Below are 19,820 nucleotides of genomic sequence, written 5' to 3'. Positions count from 1 at the left end.
CAAAGGCTCCGGCCAGGCCTGGCCCAGCGCCGGCCCAGCCCCGGCAGCTCTGCAGTGAAGCCTGGTGCTGCCTTCTCCTTCAAGGGAGGCGTACTGAAAGAAAATAAAACTCATCCCATCACTTTAACACATATGCATCATTAAGGCATATGTTTTGCAAGGATTTTTCTTGAAAAAGCAAAATAGATCTCTTTTTTTTCTCATCATTTCCAGCATTCACTTCATGCTGGCTGCTGACCTCAATCTGTGCAGCTGGAACCAGCGCTGGGAGAACAAAGAACCCCCCCACTGCTTTCAGTGCAGGGGGAGCAGCGATAGTGCGTGATTTCCCTGTACCACATCTCAAAGGAAGTAAAACTCAACTCGAACAGAGCCAAATTTCCTCGCCATAGAGCCTGCCAACCACCCTGTCTCAATACAAACATAAATTAATCTCACGCATGGTTGAAGAACCTGATGCAAGGCTCAAAACCTGGAGGGGGTGAACACAGGACTGACTGTGCTTCCTCTCTCCCAGCAGCAGCGCTGTCGTGCCCGAGGACGAGCTACTCCACGTTGAGCTTTGTTTTTATGTTCATGGCTGCCAGCTCTGCCACAAAGTAACGGAAGACATGGGGCACAGGGACAACATCGATGGTGTCCACCTCGTTGCAGACAGAGCAGGAGTATCTCCTGTTACTTGTCACAGAGGAGGATTGTGGTGGTTTCTCCAGCACAGGAGAGGTCATGCTGCCGCAGCTCATGCAGACATAGGCTATAGAGCCATCGGAGCAGTTGAACAGGCGGTCTTGCAGCAAGAAAGACGTGCCGTGAGCCAGCAAAGCATCACGCTCCATCTCACCAAAGCGAATCCCACCTTCCACATTCCTCCCCTTGACAGGTTGATTGGTGACAGCATCTCGGGGCCCCGTCGTCCTCACCTGGAACTTGTCTGAGACCATGTGGCGCAGGCGCTGATAGTACACCACTCCCACAAAGATCTCCGCCTCCAGCTCCAGGCCGCTGATGCCACTGTACATCTTTTCCGTCCCAAAGAAATTATAACCTGCGGTCACTAAAGTCTCACCAAAGTACTTCAAAGCAGAGTTCTTCTCTGTGAAGGTGAAGGGAGTGGCGTCATAGGAGACACCATGCAGCGCCGCTGACTTCCCTGCCATGCTCTCGATTAACATCCCAATGGTCATACGGGAGGGAAAGCCGTGAGGGTTGAAGAGGATGTCTGGAACCATCCCGTTCTCTGTAAATGGCATATCCTCAACTGGCCAGAGCTGGCTCAGGATGCCTTTCTGCCCGTGACGGCTGGCAAATTTGTCTCCAACAGTTGGATTTCGGGGAACCCTCACAGTGATGCAAGCCTTCTTGAATTTCCCAGTGCCACGGTCATTACTGCATAACCTGATGTTGTCTACAATGCCGACTTCCTTATTCCTGTGTAGGTGGAAAAAACAATCGCAGCAAAAGTGTCAGGTGTGCTAATGATTTTTAGCTAAGAAAGGGGAATAAAAGAAAAAACCAACCACTTCCTAAGTTTCATAAAATGCAGCTGGGGAACGACACTGTTCTTGAAAAATACTATTCAGTAGCAAGGGAAGTCAGACTGCATAAAAACTAGGGCAAGGAAGCAAAGAAAGGCGTCACACAAGTGCCATTAATTTGTTTTTTTCTAATACTAGAAGCACAGCTACATCTTTCAGGTGATGAGGTAATGTGCCACCCATGATTTAAAATAAAGATCAATTAAACCTGGTTCATCTGTGTTGCACTTTGTCTGACAAACTGCATCCCAGTACTATTTGTTTTGTTTTAAGGCAGCAGTCCCTCCCTACCCCCAATAAATTCACCCCCATTTTGGTGGGATACCAAAATAAAGAACTAGGTTCGGTGCAAAGCAGAGAGGAAAGTTCAGCACATTAAAGGAAAGCGCAGTGTGAGCTGAGAGGGCTTTGCCAACAAGTGCCCTGTTCAAGGGTGTGCTGTGCTTCTCCAGATGAACCCTCAGCCTGATGTTCCACGTGCTAGGTGTCTGCCGCAGCCTTAACTGGGGTTCTAAAGCTTTCACCTCAAACTCTCCACTTGTTTTTGAGGTAACAGCTCAGACCTAAATACATTTTGTCCCAGGTTAAGGCAGGGTTACTTTTCTCCTTTGAAGTCTTAAAGAACACAGTGTTAACAGAAGGCTTGTCCCTAAGTTTAGCTTCTGTTTCAAAAGCTATTACTTTTGCCACGTCCAAATGCAACCAAACCCCAAAAACCAAAAAACCACCACCAACCAACCCCAAAACTGTGCTTTGTAAGCCTCTTCCAAGCTTGTGCAAACTTTGAAGTCAAAGCCTCTGTCCTCCCTTTCTTCCAAGGCCCGCATAACATCTAGCAGTGTGTGCAGCATTTATGACAGCAGGGAGAACTCCTCCTTAGTAACTATCTGAACCAAGAATGAAGAAAAAGCTGGATGGTATAAAGGTAAAATGGCTCTCTGGACAAGGAACCTGAAGCTAAGGCCAGGCTGGCATGAGAGCCGGGGGGCAGGAGTGCGGGGTGGGAGAGCCATAGGGCTCCACAAGCGCAAGGACAAGGCTGAGCTTGTCCCCCACTACCTTGTGCCAAATCTCTTCGCATCGACCAGGATGACAAATTCTACAAGTCCACAGCAGTCTCCTCAGTGCACCCAAGGCACCATCTGTTACAGAGTAATAAACAAGAGCTTTCCCAATAATTCCAGTTACTGTGTTACTCAAGTGCCTCTCGAACTACTTCGCCTTCACAACATGAATAACTGCACAGCGTTCTCCTCACTATCAATGCTGTAGAGAGACGCAGGTAAGGCCTGAACTCCTACAGGCAACTGGGAGTGCAGGATGCATTTAAATACATCAGTTTTTATAAATGTGTTTGCTTCCCTTTCCTTGAATTAATTAAGAGGATTTTAATGAAAGCCTCAGCAGCCTTTTCTCTTTTAACTGAAGTTCAAAAACCTTACAAAACTTCTCCCAGAAATATTCCAGGGGAGGGAGGGGTGGCAGTTGACACAGTTTAATATCCTAGCAGTTTAGAAGCTGCAATGTTAATAAAAATTGCTCTTTGAACCCCTAATCCTGGAACAACTTTGCTTACAAGGTTTTCTGGCAAGTCTCTGGGACCAAGCACTTTGTTTTGGTTTACTGTTTGGGTTTTTTTAAACAGAACACCTTATGCGAGTCAATTAACAAAAAGCTGCAGAAAATGACCGTGGGGAATGGGCAGAGAAACAGCCCTTGGGAGACAACAAAACATTTCTGTAAGCTTTTTATTGGCCTCAGATTCTCCTCCTGGGATAAGTCATGCTCTGCAGCATACACTGGCTTAGAGAAAAGCCGTGATACATGCATGGGAGTCATCTACAATCTGAACTTCATGCTTTCTCTGTCAAGACAAGGACACTATCCTGTGGGGAGAAAAGGGAACACCTGGAGGAGAAGATACTGCAGCTCACCTGCGCCAAGTGCTCTCCAGCTGCGCACCGCTGGGTGTGTGGAGCCAGGAGAGACAAGCTGTACTTACCGATAGTACACAGTGAAGGTCTCCCCCGTGTTGAGGTTCATGAAACTGTAGAAGGGGTCCCCAGGCTGTAGGATAGAGCCAACAAAAGGCAGTCCATCGGCATCCAGCTTCTCCGTAACATTTGGATCGCCGGGCCTGACGCCAAATACTAAATTATCGCCTGCCCTGCTGGCTTTAAGGGAAAGGTCAATGCTCTCCATCTTGATAACGCTTCCGTAGGCAAACCCTCTCTGCCAGGAAGATTTGTTCACAATCTAAAAAGAAACAAACGCCTGTTAAAGACTTCCCAATCACTTCAACAAATAAAGCATTTCCATTCCAATCTGATGCTTACCTTTTTAACATCACCTTGCTAAACAAAGCCCCCCAGCAAGTCACCCTTCCAAAACGCCCAGACCTCCTGTGACCCCACTATTTTTCAACGCCGGCAGCCCACTGCCTCGCACAAGGGAGCTCAGCTTTCCTCTCAGTACCTCTAGCACTACCTGCAGTAACAACATTTAACCACTGTGCTCCTAACAGGGTCTGTGAACAAGCAGAAGCAGAAAACAGGGTCTTCTCAGCTAGGTACCACCCTTCTTCCCAGTCCTCCACACCAAGTTCCTTTACAGCACAGCAGGATTCCTCCTTTTGGTGGCTTACCATCGCGTCTTCCATGTCATAGCCACTGTAGGAGATGACAGCCACAATAGAATTGGTGCCGACTGGATAGCTGTCCATCCCATAATAGTCATACATGCTGGGCCGCACCAGAGGGCTCTGAGGAGTGTGAAGGTGGTAGAGTTTGTTATCTGAGCGGTCCTTGTAGTTATAAACTGGAAATCCCATGGTTTGCTTTCCTATAAAGAAAGAAAGTTGGATTTATTTAGGATCAATTACAAGTTAATCATCTACACTTCATCCTCCCCATATCTTGTTAAGAAGAAAGCTGGAAATACTTAAATACTTTCAATTTAGAGGGATTATCAATCTTAAAACCCCTGGAATTTAATAATTGCCCCAAATCCAGCTATAGAAGTTTCTGTGAACCACAATGCTCAATTCCTTTCATCGGGACTATTTGTAATTTTGTGCCTTTTCTGCAATTTCAAAATCTCCAATAAGGTTGCTGTGGTGGTTTGTTGTTGTTGGTTTTTTTGTTGTTTTTTTTCTCTCTCCCTAGAGTTTCCCATAGTGAGGCACTCCGTACATATTTCCAGGCCAAAAAGTGTTTGCTTCTACAGTATAAATATATTGGCAAGGAAAACAGGTTTTAAACAGTCACACTGGTACTTTCAGAAAGTATGAAAAAGCGTGAGTGTTTTAAGGACACCTTTCTGATAATATTGTTAGAAATGTAATATGCTAGTGATGCTATCGAGGTCATGAGACCTGCTCTCTTCAAGTCCCTACCCACACACAGTCTCTTAGCCTTTTTTTTTTTTAAGCTTCTTGCACATCACATTTGCCTCAGCTACTGGGGCTCCCAGTCAGAAGTTGTTTAACCTCTGTGGGTTGTGGGGACAAGAGGACTGTTGGCAGCACAGCTGTCAGATACCGACACCACCAAACAGCTGGTACAGTGCCCTTCACTTGTCTATATGATCAATAACATCAAATTCAGAAAAAAAAAAACCAAAGAAAGCTTACTAAAGGCTTAAGGAAGGCAACGTGAGTGCGCTAACCTAGAACTGCTCACTGAAAGGCAGCCAGGATGATAAACTTGACTTCATTTACTTTGCCATGGAAAAAATAGCTGCTAATCAACCTCAATGTTGAAACAACAGCTGGGAAGAGCTGTTATTTGGGCATGCAGGAAGACACAAAGGAATAGACATGTGCGAGATTTTCCCCCCCCCGTCCCTTGCCCAGGGACTTGTAGCAATTAGGTGCTTCAGCACTTACCCATCTGGCACTGGTACATGTTTCGTGGACTTTGGTTGTGGTCGGAGAAGGGGATGAGGTTGGCCACCACGCTCAGAATGCTGTGAGGGAAGAGCTCCTGGTGAGTAGTCACTTCAGGCACCACCTCCGACTCCAGTGAGGCCACGTTCATGAAGATCTGGAAGCATCAAATTGGACAATGCTTGTTCGCTTCCTTCTTTTAAACGGAAAGAAGCAAAACAAAGCTGCCTCTGATGTCTTTTTATCCATTTCAGTTCTAGCTGTGGTCATTGCCTGCACCTTAGTGTTATTAGCAGACAAGAAAAATATCAGAGAGCTGTTAAACTACCTATCACAACCACAGACCAGCTGAAAGGAAAGCAGGTCTGCAAATACAACACTGCAGTAACACGTGTCCGCTTTCCTGCCTCCCGTTTTAATTGTTCCCAACGAGCAAGTTCCCTGGCAATCCACTGCTTGGCTGCCCATGGGCAATTTGGAGAACACAAGATGAGACTGTACGCACAAGACAGCAATCCTTTGCCTCAAAAGCTTCACTAAGTTAATACTGAGAGCAGATTTCAAGATCTCAAAAAGATCCCTACATTCCATCAAAAACATTTACCAGAAACCATTTAGCGGGAGGTGAGAAAACCCTTTTGCCACTTATTCTAGCTCTTCAACACAAGCTTCCTATGTCCCATTCTCAGCTCCTTTCACAAATATTTTCCAAAACATTGGTTTTGATGCCAGGTACCTTGGTAATAGTCAGCACTTTATAGGGGAAATAACACAAGCCCCACCTGTTCCAGAGTACCAATCCATTCATTCCTTCCATAGAGCAGGTTTCTGACAGGCCGCACCATCCGGCAAGGGGCAGTAAAAATGAACAGGCCAGGATACAGGCTGGGTTTTCCTGTCATTGGGATAAGGACCACTTCTGCCCGCGCAGGAAATCTCTTCTCTTGTGTTATCTGTTTGTGCAAAGAAACACCATTTTAGAAACACAAACCCAACGCTGGTTTAGTTTAAGCTGCATGCGACAGGCTACATGATGAAAATGACAACCACAGTATGTAATGCTAGTAATAAAAACCGGTGGAGAACAGATTTTAAAATACTTTTCTAGAAAAGTCTCCACTAAGATAAAGGGCAGAAATATGACCATCTTACCTTTTTCAAGAAAAAAAAGTTGTTCTAACAATGATGACTTCATAAGCCACCAGACCAAACATATGGATATAAACAAGAAAAACAGAAAAGCCGAATCCCATACATACAGCCAAACATATTATTGGGTCAGATCAAAAAAAAAATTAAATGCAAGGTTTTGTTTTTGTTTTTTTTTTTTTTTAAATTCCAAACATGCCTATTTTTGGCCACTGCATATAGAGGATGTTTAACTAAGAAACATTTGAAACAAGACAACCTTGAAATGGCGGAGGGTTTCTGCAATCTCAGGAGCCAGCTCCTGCTCTACCCAGCCCACCACAGAGCCATCCAACACAACTCTGTAACACTCTGCGTAAGGCTTGCTTGGCGTTGCATCGATGGGGGTGACACCTGTGAGAAGAGGGGGTTGACAGAAGGAACAGGCAAAACAGCAAACAAAGCACACAGGTTACTTCTGCCGGAAGCCTCAATCCACATCAAAAAACTTTTGGAGACATAAAGAAATACAGACTTAGAGAGCAAAGCTGCAGATTATTTAAAGGAAAACATAAAATACGCACGACTAAGAATGGAGGGGAATGCCATTCCCCTTCCCTCCCCACTTTTCCTATTGAAATAAGGATTCACATTATTGTGGTAATCACAAGTGAGCTGCAGTTTAATTCAAGTCACCAGCAGCATTAGAAAGTTACTTCTCGGTCCAGTTTCTTAGAGCTTATACTGTGCAATACCTTGTGCTTAAGCGAACATCTTCATTCTACAGCACACGGCTAAGAGACATTCACATTGAACTCCAGGCTCTCAACAAGGCTGACACGCCTGCATAAGCAACGTGCTACTTACCACGACGCAGAAGCAGAGTAAGTACAGGTTTAACTCGATTTCACCTTCTTAACAGTGTACCGTGATGATATCTGGAGAACCTTTCCCAGATCCGGATTTGCAGGGCAGAAAGGTAAAAAGGAAGACTTGCTTGGACTTGATGATCCTTGAGGTCTTTTCCAACCTTAATGATTCTATGATTAAATGACCAAGCCGGTAAAACATACCTAGGGAACATAACAAAGGTGGAATATCTGTCACAGGCGCCATCTCCGTCACTATTTCACACACGGCTGTCATGTGGTTCATCAGACCGCAGGGCTCTCCGTCTGGGGTGTCCACAGGGCACAGAAATCCCCAGGATTCGGGCAGCAGCTTGCGGACGGTTGTAGTTCTCATCTGGGAAAAAGCTGCCCCTCTGTGTATGCAGCGGAAGTGGGAAAGGTAGCGGATGAAGTTCAGCTTGTCTCCCACCACACACAAACCGCTGTCCTGCAACATGCCCAGGCCTGGGGAACAAAATGGAAATTCATGTCAGGATGTCACCCAGCTTTAACAAATCAAGTAGGGTGTTACAAGGCAGTTTCTTATTTTTCACTGTCAAGCCCTAAAGATGCTCACGCAGGATCCCAACGACAGAAGGCATACGTGCTGCTGCCTGTGCACAGGCAACTCAGTGACCCGTAAGAGGTCTAGAGACTTGAAATTCCAAGCTACTGCTGAAAAGCCATCTCCTTTTAGAAACATGGGAAAGTCACTCCCAGTGAAGTGACTTGGACTTGCCTTTTTCCTCAGCTATCCATTTCCTGAAACCACTTTCATTCATTCAGTTACAGTGTACAATGTCTGTGTAAAAGCAGTTGTTTTTGGTTACAAGCTCTGTTTTATGTTATTTCTCCCCCTGTTTAGCAGAAAAAAAAAAAAAAGGCTTCTTAAGCCTTAAGATTTTACCAGTTTTAGATCGCAGGTTCCCAGTTGCAAGAAGATATTCAAATGGCTTGGTAAAGTCTGTTGCCAAGCTGAATGCCTTCACCAAGCTGTCTGCACTGATGTTGATATCTGCCTTTTCCGTTCTTTTCTCGAAAACAAACTTAACAGATTGCAACCAGCTTTCAAGCCTCTCCTACGGTTTAAAAGTGAGAGATTTAGATTTAAAATATGAAAATAAAAGGCTTAAATTAGAACATCACATCAGTTGCATGCCCTACAGAAATCCTCTGAAATGAGCAGGATGGACAACTTTCAGTGAACTGACGGTTTTCCAGCCATTATTTCCCACATGGACTTCATTTTATGAAAATACTGATGGTATCACGCCAACAAAGACCTGCAAAGAAAACACCCATCCAACAGATTAGTAATCACAGCTGCTAAGAAATACTAGTTGTGTAGCCTAAATAAGTTTTGAATAGAACGAATCACTTGGGGTTGTAAGGTTGTGTTAGCCAGTCTGATATATATTTAGCTTTACTTACGTAGTGGGTAGCTAGACTTGCTGGAGCCTGAGGCTGCAAGCCATAGATTTCCACTTGGGAATATTCTTCCTTTTAGTAGCTGGTACAGTGTGCTGTGTTTTTGTTTGGGTTTTTTTTTTTTTTTAGTGTGAGAATAATGAAGATAACACACTGAAGTTGTGGTTATGGCTAAGCATTTATCCTAAGTCTGGAACTTTTGCAGTTTCTTGTATTCTGCTGAAAAAAAACACAGTCTAGAAGATACCATGTCCAACCATCAAGAGCAGGTGCAACTTGTCAAGATAAGAACGATTCACGGTCAGCCCAGAGACAGAGAAAGAATCCAATGAGGTGTTACAAGGGTCCAAACAAAAAATCACAATTAGACCAAAAGTTGCATGAACAGCGCGTGAGAGGCAGGTGAATAGTCTGTAAGGGTAAAACTGCCCAGGGATTTCTTGGCTCTGGGTCCCTCTTTGGAGGCACCCAGCTCCAGCTAACCCTGCTGCTGGACCAATTAATTTTTTTTTTTTTTTTTAAAAAAAAACTTTGATGCCTGAGACTCTGCTTTGGGAAACCTAGAGACCGGACTACGGAGATAACACCGGACGCCTGGACGGTGTGGGCTTCCTTAGCTTCCACCCAGACCAGCCATGAGGCTGGTAAACAAAGTACAATAATAGAATTTAATAAAGAACAAACAAAACCCAAAGCAGAAATTGTACCTATTGTATGCTTTAGTCTGTTTAGAATCTTTGCACTTGAAAAAGGAGCTGTTAACTAACTCCCCCCTGATCGGACAGGGCCAGGCAGGAAAGCAACCTTTTCTGGTTCCTGGTGGCAGCTCCATATAGCACTAAAATCTTTCACAGAAGTTTTTATTTTATTTTATTTCTAAACTCACTGAAACCACTCAAGTAGCAGATAAGTTTTAGTAGTCTTTCAACAATGCTAAAGAAAATTTTATCTAAAATGGAAAAGAAAGGTTAAAAAAAGAGTTATCTAATAACTCAGGAAAGCATCTTTCCTCGGGGATGGGAACTACTGTTCCACAATTATTTCCATAGGATAGTCAAGCTTCTGAACAGGAATACTTTCCTCCCAGCATCGTAAAAATGAGGAAGCCCAAAAAATAAACTGAATTAATATTGAATTGGAATAGATTAGGAAACTGCATTTTTACCTCACCAGTAATAAATTAACTGCACAACTCAGAGGCATGCCATCAGCTTCCTCATTCATAAAGGAATTTAAAGATGGGAGAGAGATGATGACATAACGAATCATCATTTTTGGAAGATGGGAGGGGCAGTTATTTTCTTACACATTTGCCACGTGAAACAGCAGCAACACTACGATGAGGCAGATCTGTACTACTCCCATATCAATTGAAACACCAGAAGCATGCTGTTTCAAAACCCTCTTCAAACACCAGAAGGATGGGTATTCCTCCTTCCTCACACTCCTACTCTGAATGGGGTGCTTTCACTTGCTCTAAGACTCATTTTGGAGTTTCAAAAGCAAGCTGTTCTTTATTGCGACACTCGGAGACACAATTTCTCAAAGCACAGTGACACTGGGGACAGGGCAGTTTCTATATAGTCTGGTTGTTACGCATATCATTTCCTAGAATTATGTGCATAAGCAAACTATTTCTTGGAACTCATCAGTGTATTTGCATATCTATTAGGCATGTGCTTTTCATCATCAGGGTGGTCCTGGGGGGAAAGGGGGTCTCTAGTGGTCACCTTCTGCTACATGTGGTCAAAATTTTGGGTGAACTTCTCCTTGGGAGCATGCTCAGTTTTAAAGAATGCTCACGATAAGAATTCATTACTATCTCGTTGATGTTTTTTGACCATAAGCCACCTAAAAACCTCTTTCGCTGGACACTGTGGCCTTGTCTCACTGTTGCCTTGGGCCTTCTCTACCTCATACAGCAATTAGATAAGCTCTGGAATTTCACTAGCTCGGTCTTCTCACTTTTACCTAAGATAAAATGCATGGCTAGTATTGAAGTGATATTTCTATAAAATTAAGGCAAACCCTTAATTCTATAAAATCAGAGCAACACTGTATCAGTACAGTCTTTTTTTCAGCATATTTAGTACCCTAGACCGAGGCAGCCAAGCCTTCCTCGATGATGCTGCCCGGTTACACTGCATCCCAAGCTCTCTTCGGTACATCCAGGCTCCCCACTCTCCGGTCTGGCTCCTGTCCCCACTGTGGGGTCTGGACTGTTTTGACCATGACATTCACAGGCTTAAATCCCTTAAGACCTTACCTTTAAGAACATAAGGAAAAGCTGTCCTGGGGTAAGCACTTCTTGATTCATCAGACTGTCTGGATTATCCTCCATGCATTCCCCTTTGGCAAAAGCATACAGCTTCCGGGTCATCATACAGAGCAGGTAGAACTTTTCAGTTCTGTTTGTCAGGTGTATACAGATACACTTGCTGGAGGAAAAGAAAGGAGGAGCACAACTAACACTGTCTCTTCATGCTAGCAGTTCTTCAAGTTTCTCCTAAATAACTGCAAATGAAATTTTTTGGCTAAAAAAACCTACCAAGGCACAAGCTTTTCCAGCTGCCCTTAGTATTAAGATTAAAATTCCAAGAAACCCAAAGACTGAGATGAAAAATGATCAATGTGTCTTTTTAAGGGGGTACCTTTGTTAAGGATTCACCTGGTTGATTAGCTGAAGGTGGACCTTGTGAAAGACTGATTTTACACACTCCCATGTTAGATGTATACAGCTTATGTAAACAGACATTTGAGTCAGGACCAGTCAACAGACAAGGTTTGTGTGTTATTTTACAGTACCTACGACACCAATCGCGTACATGCACATCTCCCCATACACGCACACCACCCCAAATCTGAGCTGGAAACTAGCAGCAAACCACAAATCATTTCTGTTACCGCTATCAGTGTCCTGCCACAGAAAGTCCAGATCTTCACTACCATCAACCCACATGTGGAAAACTGTGGGCTGAACAACACAAGCACAAAGGAAAGCCACACCTAATTCCCACTAAAGCTGACTGACGGCTTTCCAAGACATTTGAGGTCACTTGCTCTCCAAGACACAAGTGCAACAGTCTGCCATCAGCACTCGAGGACTTTTTTCACCTTTTCAATTCTGCCCTACATTGCCCTCTACTGAAGCCTTCCCAGCTTCACTGCAAAGACAGAGCTCCAAAGGCAGGTTCTGTCCAGGTAAGTTACAGTTTCAGCACACTTACATACAAGGTTATGTAATGTTTTCATTATTCCAGTGAAATGTTTTCACTATTCCTCCTCTTCTGTCTCCTCAGCTGAGGTAAATGAGGTGTACAGAACAAATCAGAGGAAAAAAACACCCACCCACCCACCAGAATAGAATATTAGAAATAGGAGAAACAGTAATTCCAGCTTTCTTGCAATTATCCACTCCCATTTCTCAGTACAAAGTTCTCTGCTTCCAGCTGGTCTATGGACTTTAAGTGCCCCTCGGAAGCACCTGCAGGCTGCCCTTGTGTTTCCAGCCACTTACAAGTACTCAAGGACTTGGGCATCCCAAATGATCAAGTGCTAAAAAGCCTCTCAAAGAGCAAGCACCTACTTTACCAGAAAGAATAAATTACTTAGTTGAATGCCTGTAACACTGACAGTCTCCAAGACAGCTCTTCCATTCCTTTCTAACTTATTCCATGGAAGAAGCAAGATTTTAAAGCATCTCATTTCTACCATTGCAAAAGATAAGTGTAATTCCATCACAGTTGCCAACGACTGTGTGAAACTGGTGAACTGCCACAAACTGCAGTATTTCTGTTCAATAAGTAGAGTGTGGAGCAGTCACAGACCTAGCTCTAACCTTCTCTGCCTTCATCTTTATGTTTTTCATCAAATACATCAGAAAGTCACATCTAAGCAACAACTTATACCCCCTCCTGAAACCACTTGGGGGATACTTGTGTCAATCTGTTAAAATACAGATTTCTGAACATCACAAATACAGATCATCATAATATCCTTGAATCCCATCAAAAACTGGTCCCTGGCTATCATTTTATAAATGCATGTGAAAACTGTAACAAAGTGGGATACAATACAGCAGAGTACTCTTAAATCCACCCATAATTTCAAAACAATCACACTGAATCCCGCAGTCCTACACACATACGTACTTCAAAATGAAATCTGCAGCCTGTTCATTGCTGTACCACTCGGGAAGGTTGAGTTTTATTCTGAAGCTCTTTCCCAGATATTCAAGGACATTCTGCTGTGTCAAACAGCCTGCATCCACTACTGCTCTCATCATCTCTGTCACACAGTTCCCATAAAAGGTGTCACCTTCCTTTCCTTTCACCAACTCTTCAAAAATCTGGTAGTCTGGGAAATTAACTAATGCCTGAAAGACAGAAGTGTATCAGATCAGAAAAACAGTCATAGGAACATCTGGCCACAAAATACAGCAAAAGAACTAAGGCAAAATACTAATTTAGGTTTTCAGTCCTCTGGCAATACCCTTCCACCACGGAAACTGAAATACTGTGGGGTTGTCCCACTGAGGTGCTTAGAGAGTAATGCAGGGGATATTCATACCCCGACAATAATCACAAGTACTCCCAATTTAATGAGACCCTTGGGAAAAAACCAAACTCACACCCTCTAAATTTACAGGCTTCTCTTGTTTAGGTAAAATTTATCTTTACAGAATGAGCTCAACTAGAAAGATTAAACTCACCATTGTCTCAAGCAAATTCTTATCCTCATGCAATCCAAAAGGCAATTTAGCCTTTTCATGAAGGTTATTAGAACAAATTCACTTTATTTTCAGCACTTCATATACTAAAGCCCAAACTTAAATCCAACATTTTTAGCTCTTGGTGTTATAATGGTTTCCTAGTTGTTCCTTTATATCAGGGTGTTGTCCATCAATGACTTCTGGATTAACTGACCAACGCACCTCACCTATAAGTAAACTATTTGTTCATCACATTTAAGTAGGCGTCAAAAAGTTCATGAAAAATTGAAGGCTGCATGGAGAAGACACCAAGGCAGCTTTCTTTATGAGAGGGGGCAATGTTTAGTCTGGAGAAGAGGAGGCTGAGAGGAGACCTCATCACTCTCTACAACTGCCTGAAAGGAGGGTGCAGTGAAGGGGTGCTGGGCTCTGCTCTAAAGGAACAAGTGATGGGACAAGAGGAAACGGCCTCAAGCTGCACCAGGGGAGGTTTAGGCTGGATATTAGAAAAAAACATCTTCACTGGAAGAGTGATGAGGCATTGGAACAGGCTGCCCAGGGAAGTGGTGGAGTCACCATCCCTGGAGGGGGTCAAGAAACGTGGAGATGTGGTGCTTCGGGACATGGGTTAGTGGGCTGGGTGGTGTTGGGTTGACTGTTGGACCTGATGATCCTTGACGTCTTTTCCAACCTTAATGATTCTATGATTCTAAAATTCCTTTGGATATTAGAACAAGTAACTAGCTACTTTCTGTAACTACTTCTGTTGAAATAAAAGTTGAAGCATTGAAGAAAAAGTGAAATGTATTGTGCAACAGCCATGGGAACGCAGCATGTTGAAAGAAGAAGATACAAATTCACTGAGGGTGATTTACGTGATGCTTCCATCACACAGTGATGCAATGCAGGCTGTAGGCAAAACACAGGGCTGACGTACTCTGGCTCTACTACTAGGGAAAGCATGCTTTTAAAGGATAATTTCAAAAATCTTGGCTCAAGTAAAACTTCTGACCGCTATCCAGAGAACGGTTGAGAACCATCAAATGTGCTCAAATAGATCCTTTCAGATCTTCATTGCTCCCAGTTCCAATCAGAAGCAGCATTTTATTTTTCTCCTTAAAAAAAAAAAAAAAGCCAGTTCACTGGTTTACTTGTGGATGGGACAATCTGACTTTAATGATTAATGTTCTTCACTCACTGAACACTCAGCTGTGTGGTCATTCTGTTTTAAAAAGACTTCAGAGATCTTTCATATTACATGGCAAACTCTTATACCCTCAAAGAGCTATTCATCCAGAGCATTCATCAGCAAAAAAAGCCATGAAACCCCTGCATAACTCTCCTCTCCTCCTTCTGCTGCAGATGTTATTATGTTCCAGGCAAAGGCTCGGTTTGGACTATAGTTCTTCAGAAGGATGACTGAAAATACTTAATATGGAATTTGCTTCTTCTGATTACTTAAAAAAAATACTCAGCAAAACTTTGTTTATTCAACACAGAAAGCACAAGCATTGGTTATTTACCTTTAAAACAAATCCCAAGGGCAGGAAGAACAACTCTTTCTGAAAAATGAAATTCACCATGACACAACCATTTTCCAAGTAGTGAAGGTTCATATTTATCGCGGTGTGCTCATCCTTAACACAGTGCATCACCACTCCTGCAAAAATTAACACAAGCAAAGACCAGCATGAGCTGTACAAAACCAGCTGTCTGCATTGCTGTGACAAGTGTGAGGCAGTTCATGAGAGAAACACTGGCACTTTGCGGCCGAGAACACGAGGCAGATCATTAGTTTCAGCATTTCTGCCATTTCAAAGAAATACACCAGCTCAATTCAGTTCTCAGTAGACAAATGTCCCAGGACAGCCAGCACGCTTGCTGAGAGGCTTGGAAGATATACATGGTTTTTAAGACAAGGAAAGCCCCAAGCCTCAACCATCCTGCCTGTGACCTTAGGTTCTAAGATACACCAACACATAAGTACTCTTCCTAATTGCACGCTGGGTCAAGTTTTCACATCTCTGTGTTCAGGTGGTACCATTAAAGCAGTGTTTCCTGGTCCTGTCCCATGCTATCCACTGCAGGACAAAGAAAAAGAAAACAGACAGGACTGTTTAAACTGCCACCACCTCAAAATTAATTAAGGGGGAATTACACTGTGTGCTCAAGCCCCACGGTCCAGCTGGTAACACCTGAGTTTAAAACTGTTAATTTTTCCGGTTTAATTAATTTTTAAACTTGTTTTACTGAGTACGCATGACAAAGGCATGCAACAGCCAACAATTCAGTTAATCTGCCTCATGTAAATTAAATCTACAAATTATATGAAACACATTCAGCAGTCTACACTGACTTCTACGGAAGGTAGGGCTTTAGTTACACCTTCCACATAAAAAGTCACAGGTACTGCAAGGCCTGCAGTACAATCTCCTTGCTCAGCATGGGCGGCTCAGTCAGCTCCCACAAGGCCAGCACCTGCCTCACGCTCCTGCTGTCAGGGTGGTGTTGACTCCCTATTTTTATATGCAGTATAATGTTTATATTTTTTACAAAAGCTACAGCAAAACAAACTACCAGAAGTCAGATCTAGAGGATCATTCCTGTTTGTCCTCAAGCAGTTACTAGCAGGATGCTGCAGGCAGCTGTTCAGCTTACCGTACTCTGTGAAACCAGGGCCTCTGTTCTTCCATTTGTGTCTCGTCATCGCAAGAGGGAAGTTTCGCCTGGGCATAATCAGCATCCTAACAACTTTTTCTAAGCCATTAATTATAAAGTAGCCTCCCATTTCCTGGCAGAAGAAGAAAAGTTATTTTCATGTGCTTAGAAATTCATAATCCAGCATTTTAAGTAAAGACAAGTTTATAAACCAGTGAGACCTTCAGCACAGAAAACCTCTTTCTGATCACATACCAACTTAACATGATACATTTACAGCTCCCCAAACAGTACACCGTTAGACAAAAAGTGGTCCAGCAGCAAGTAAAACTATCACTAAAGGTAACAGCGGCACCCTAGGGGAGCAGCAACAGCACACCATTGTAGACTTCCCAGGCTGCCCAGGGAAGTGGTGGAGTCACCATCCCTGGAGGGGTTCAAGAAACGTGGAGATGTGGTGCTTCGGGACATGGGTTAGTGGGTTGGGTTGACGGTTGGACTTGATGATCCTTGAGGTCTTTTCCAACCTTAATGATTCTATGATTCAATGATTCCTTTCCTAGTTTGCTCACTCTTTTTGTGAGCATGAGATGCAGCACTAAATCATTCTGTATTCCATTACCCACAGCTGACACGCTACTGGGAAGATGAGGAAAAAGCTGCAGAAGACAACTGCGAATGAAAATGTCTCTTTCAATGCCTGTTCTCCAAATCTGTCTCCACTCACAGCTATGTAGCCTCAGCTGCCGCTTAACAATTGAGAAGTTGTATACTGGGAGTGTATCGGCATCAAACAGACTCTGGTATTCAAAGACAGCTGTGACTGCAAATGGATTTCAAGATGCTATATAGAACCACCACAGATAAGAGAGAGAGAAAATTGCAAGAAAATTGAGAGAAAATAGCAAGTCAAACTTGAGACAAGATATAAATGCTCAAGTCCTGTAAAGAGAAGCTGGCCCGAGATACTGCTCATGTAAAATGCAGATTTTCCTGACCCACAAAGCCCCCGTTACCTCTTCCTCCTCATGGTGCTGTATGAGCTCCTGTGGAGAAAGATTACAGAGGCTGCACAACTTGGACTTCACCATGATCGGAATATATCCCAGGGGCTGTTTAACGGTCCCTTGTGGCACGCCATTCACTGACCAGCTGATGTCAGCCTAAAACGACACAACGCAAACAGTCAGCAAATTTGCCCTTTTCACCTTTCCTGCTATATTAACTTGACATTTAATATAACCACGACCTGTCTAACAAAATTCTGTCATCATAAAATGGTAATAATAATACGAAAAAAGCAGAACTAGTGGATCCGCGCATAAAGATTACTCCACGGAAAACAGCCAACATGGGTTTACAGAAGAAAATTGTACAAGCCTAGAATTAGGTAAAGAAGCTGCTAGTAGAGCAAAGAAGGCTGACACAGTCTACTTTGCCTTTCAGACCCTTCAACAGAGGAGCCTAAATTAAAAAGGCAGCCACAGGATATGAAATGAAACCTCAGAAGTTAATGAACAGTTAAAAAGTAAATGAAAACAGAAACTGCTCAATGAAAGGACATCCACACCACAAGCCTGCAGAGACCTTTCCTAAGACTTAATATGTCCATCAGTGATCTGAAAAGCGAGAAAGAAAAGTGTTATTGTAAATAAATTATTTTCTTTCATACACAAGATCTGGCAGTAGGTCTGCAGAAGGACCGTTTGACTGTCAGAAACAAGGTGATAACATGCACTGTGGGAGCAAACAATCCTAACTTTATACGTAGAATGACAGGCTTCAAAAGAGCAGGAAAGAAATGCCAGCACCGCAATACAAAAACGTTGGTTCAACACCTGGCAGCAGTTAGGAATCACTAGGGAAGCAAAGAGGAATGTTACTGTGCCCCTCTAAATCCATGGTGCAGCCTTACAGTGAGGCCTCTGCAGAGTTCTGGTCTCCAGCTTACATGGTGACTAAAGGTATAAAGTGGCACCAGATCGAGCAGCCGCTCAGCAGCCCAGAGCTCGCTCCTCACCTCAGGGAAGCCAGAGCCGCTGGAAGAATCTGAGGGAGAAGGATGTGGCTAAAGGCAGCACGGGGGATACAGGGAATGCTTCCTGGTGTGTAAGGGCAGGGGGTGGGAGAGACCAACAACCTGTCCAAGCACAAGGAAATACCTTCGCACGCAAGGCACTGCAAAAGGTTTTGTTTCAACCGTCCCAAAGGTTTAGACAGGCTCAAAAAAATAATTAAACGAACATTGGAAAAAAGACAGGAAATAATTCAGGTATGAAAAAGAAAAGCATTTCTAGCTCAGGAAAATCTAAGAGCCACTGGGAAAATGGCTGTGAACAATCTGCGACTGCCCCACTTTCCTGTTCAGACAAGATACTCCACTTCCAGCCACTGTTAGTTGTAATAGTTTGGACAAATGAAAACAAAACAAAAAAAAAGCTGAAATTGCAAGCAAAGATTCCCTTGCACTGGGTGCCTCATGCAAACGTACAGTTCAGACACAATTACACAATTTTGACAGAAAACAGCAATGACTCTGCAGTCCTTTCATAGTGCAAAGGCAAATGTTTGCTGAGGATGCTTCTTCTTCTCCAGGCAAATTCCAGAGCATTTAAAAAAAAAAAAAAAAAGAACATATAATGCAAACTAGAGGGATTTATAACTCCAGACTTCCATATGGGAGCAACACTGCTTTTGAAACCTGGATTCCTGCAGAAACAAGATTTGGATTGGCACGCTCTCAGGAAGGACACAGCTCTCCTGATGTCTTCTGACCTGGCCAGCTGATTGCAAGGCAGATCCGACAGCAGAGAAAGAACACAGCCAGGGTCCCATGGAGAGACGCGCCCCGTTCCCAGCTTGGTCTGGAGGGCAGTTTGCGCAGGTGCCTCATGCTCCACCTGCCCCTGAGACCCCAGGTGGGACAGAGCTCTCAGGAATCCCCCCGAGGCAGGGGAAGCTGGGAAGGGGTCTTTACAGCATGCAGCACTGTGGTGAAGCAAAGCTGCCGCATAATTATAAAATTTTAGATTAACTCTGGAATCTAAATAGATAAAAGGCCATAAGGTGTCTTAGAGTAGTAAATGTTTAACCGTAACTATAATAGTTTAGGAATAGAAAAATCAAGAACATCTGCAAGCACTAATCAAGAAATGAGCCAACCCTGCAAGAGCAGGAAGACAAGAAAATTAATTGAGAAGAAGGGACACAACTGTGCAGAATCAGAAGAAAGTTCAACTAGCGGCAAAGTGATGAAGTGGTCCCTCGACCACCAGGGACCACCAAAGACCCCCAGAAAGAACACAGAAGACGACATCTGCATACATTAATGAGTTCCAGGAAATTTCCTGTGCAGGTAAAATAATTCCAGGGAACTTCCTGAATATATAATAAGTTTGCAACATCTATCCTCCGCAGTTTTGCTCGTCCCTGGGAGCACTGAAGCCGGAGCTATCCCCAGCGCTGCAAATAAAGGAATACCCGCTGAACAGTTCCAAACTCTGCCTGCTGAGCTCGTTTCTTTGACTCAGAGCGGACACAGCCTGGAGAAGCAGGGCAGCACGCCTCTGGAGGGCAGTCTGCGC

General features: G+C 43.6%; 1 protein-coding gene across 1 annotated transcript; it reads right to left on the bottom strand.

The window, feature by feature from the left end:
- Nucleotides 1–545: 545 nt before the first annotated feature.
- On the bottom strand, nt 546–17,393 carry POLR1B (polymerase (RNA) I polypeptide B, 128kDa). The gene is made up of 13 exons (XM_010081994.1): nt 17,253–17,393; nt 16,237–16,369; nt 15,102–15,238; nt 13,019–13,242; nt 11,134–11,305; nt 8,347–8,518; nt 7,623–7,904; nt 6,830–6,963; nt 6,204–6,374; nt 5,422–5,578; nt 4,180–4,376; nt 3,538–3,791; nt 546–1,428 (listed from the first exon to the last, which is right to left on the bottom strand). The coding sequence occupies exons 1-13, from the start codon at nt 17,325–17,327 to the stop codon at nt 546–548; spliced, it is 2,991 nt and encodes a 996-aa protein (XP_010080296.1). The 5' UTR covers nt 17,328–17,393.
- Between the last annotated feature and the right edge of the window lie 2,427 nt (nt 17,394–19,820).

The sequence above is a fragment of the Pterocles gutturalis genome, unplaced genomic scaffold (assembly GCF_000699245.1).
Source record: "Pterocles gutturalis isolate BGI_N339 unplaced genomic scaffold, ASM69924v1 scaffold9599, whole genome shotgun sequence".
Classification (NCBI taxonomy): domain Eukaryota; kingdom Metazoa; phylum Chordata; class Aves; order Pterocliformes; family Pteroclidae; genus Pterocles; species Pterocles gutturalis.
Note: the sequence above shows the minus strand (reverse complement) of the source record. Positions and strands in the feature narration are given on the sequence as shown.

What these genes read in the sequence shown, in the direction of transcription:
- POLR1B (XM_010081994.1), bottom strand. Translation starts at nt 17,327, where the DNA reads ATGGTGAAGTCCAAGTTGTGCAGCCTCTGTAATCTTTCTCCACAGGAG. An exon ending in GAACCTGCGATCTAAAACTG is followed by an intron (nt 7,905 to 8,346) that starts GTAAAATCTTAA and finishes TTTGTTCCCCAG; the next exon opens with GCCTGGGCATGTTGCAGGAC. An exon ending in GGATTGGTACTCTGGAACAG is followed by an intron (nt 5,579 to 6,203) that starts GTGGGGCTTGTG and finishes TGATGCTTCCAG; the next exon opens with ATCTTCATGAACGTGGCCTC.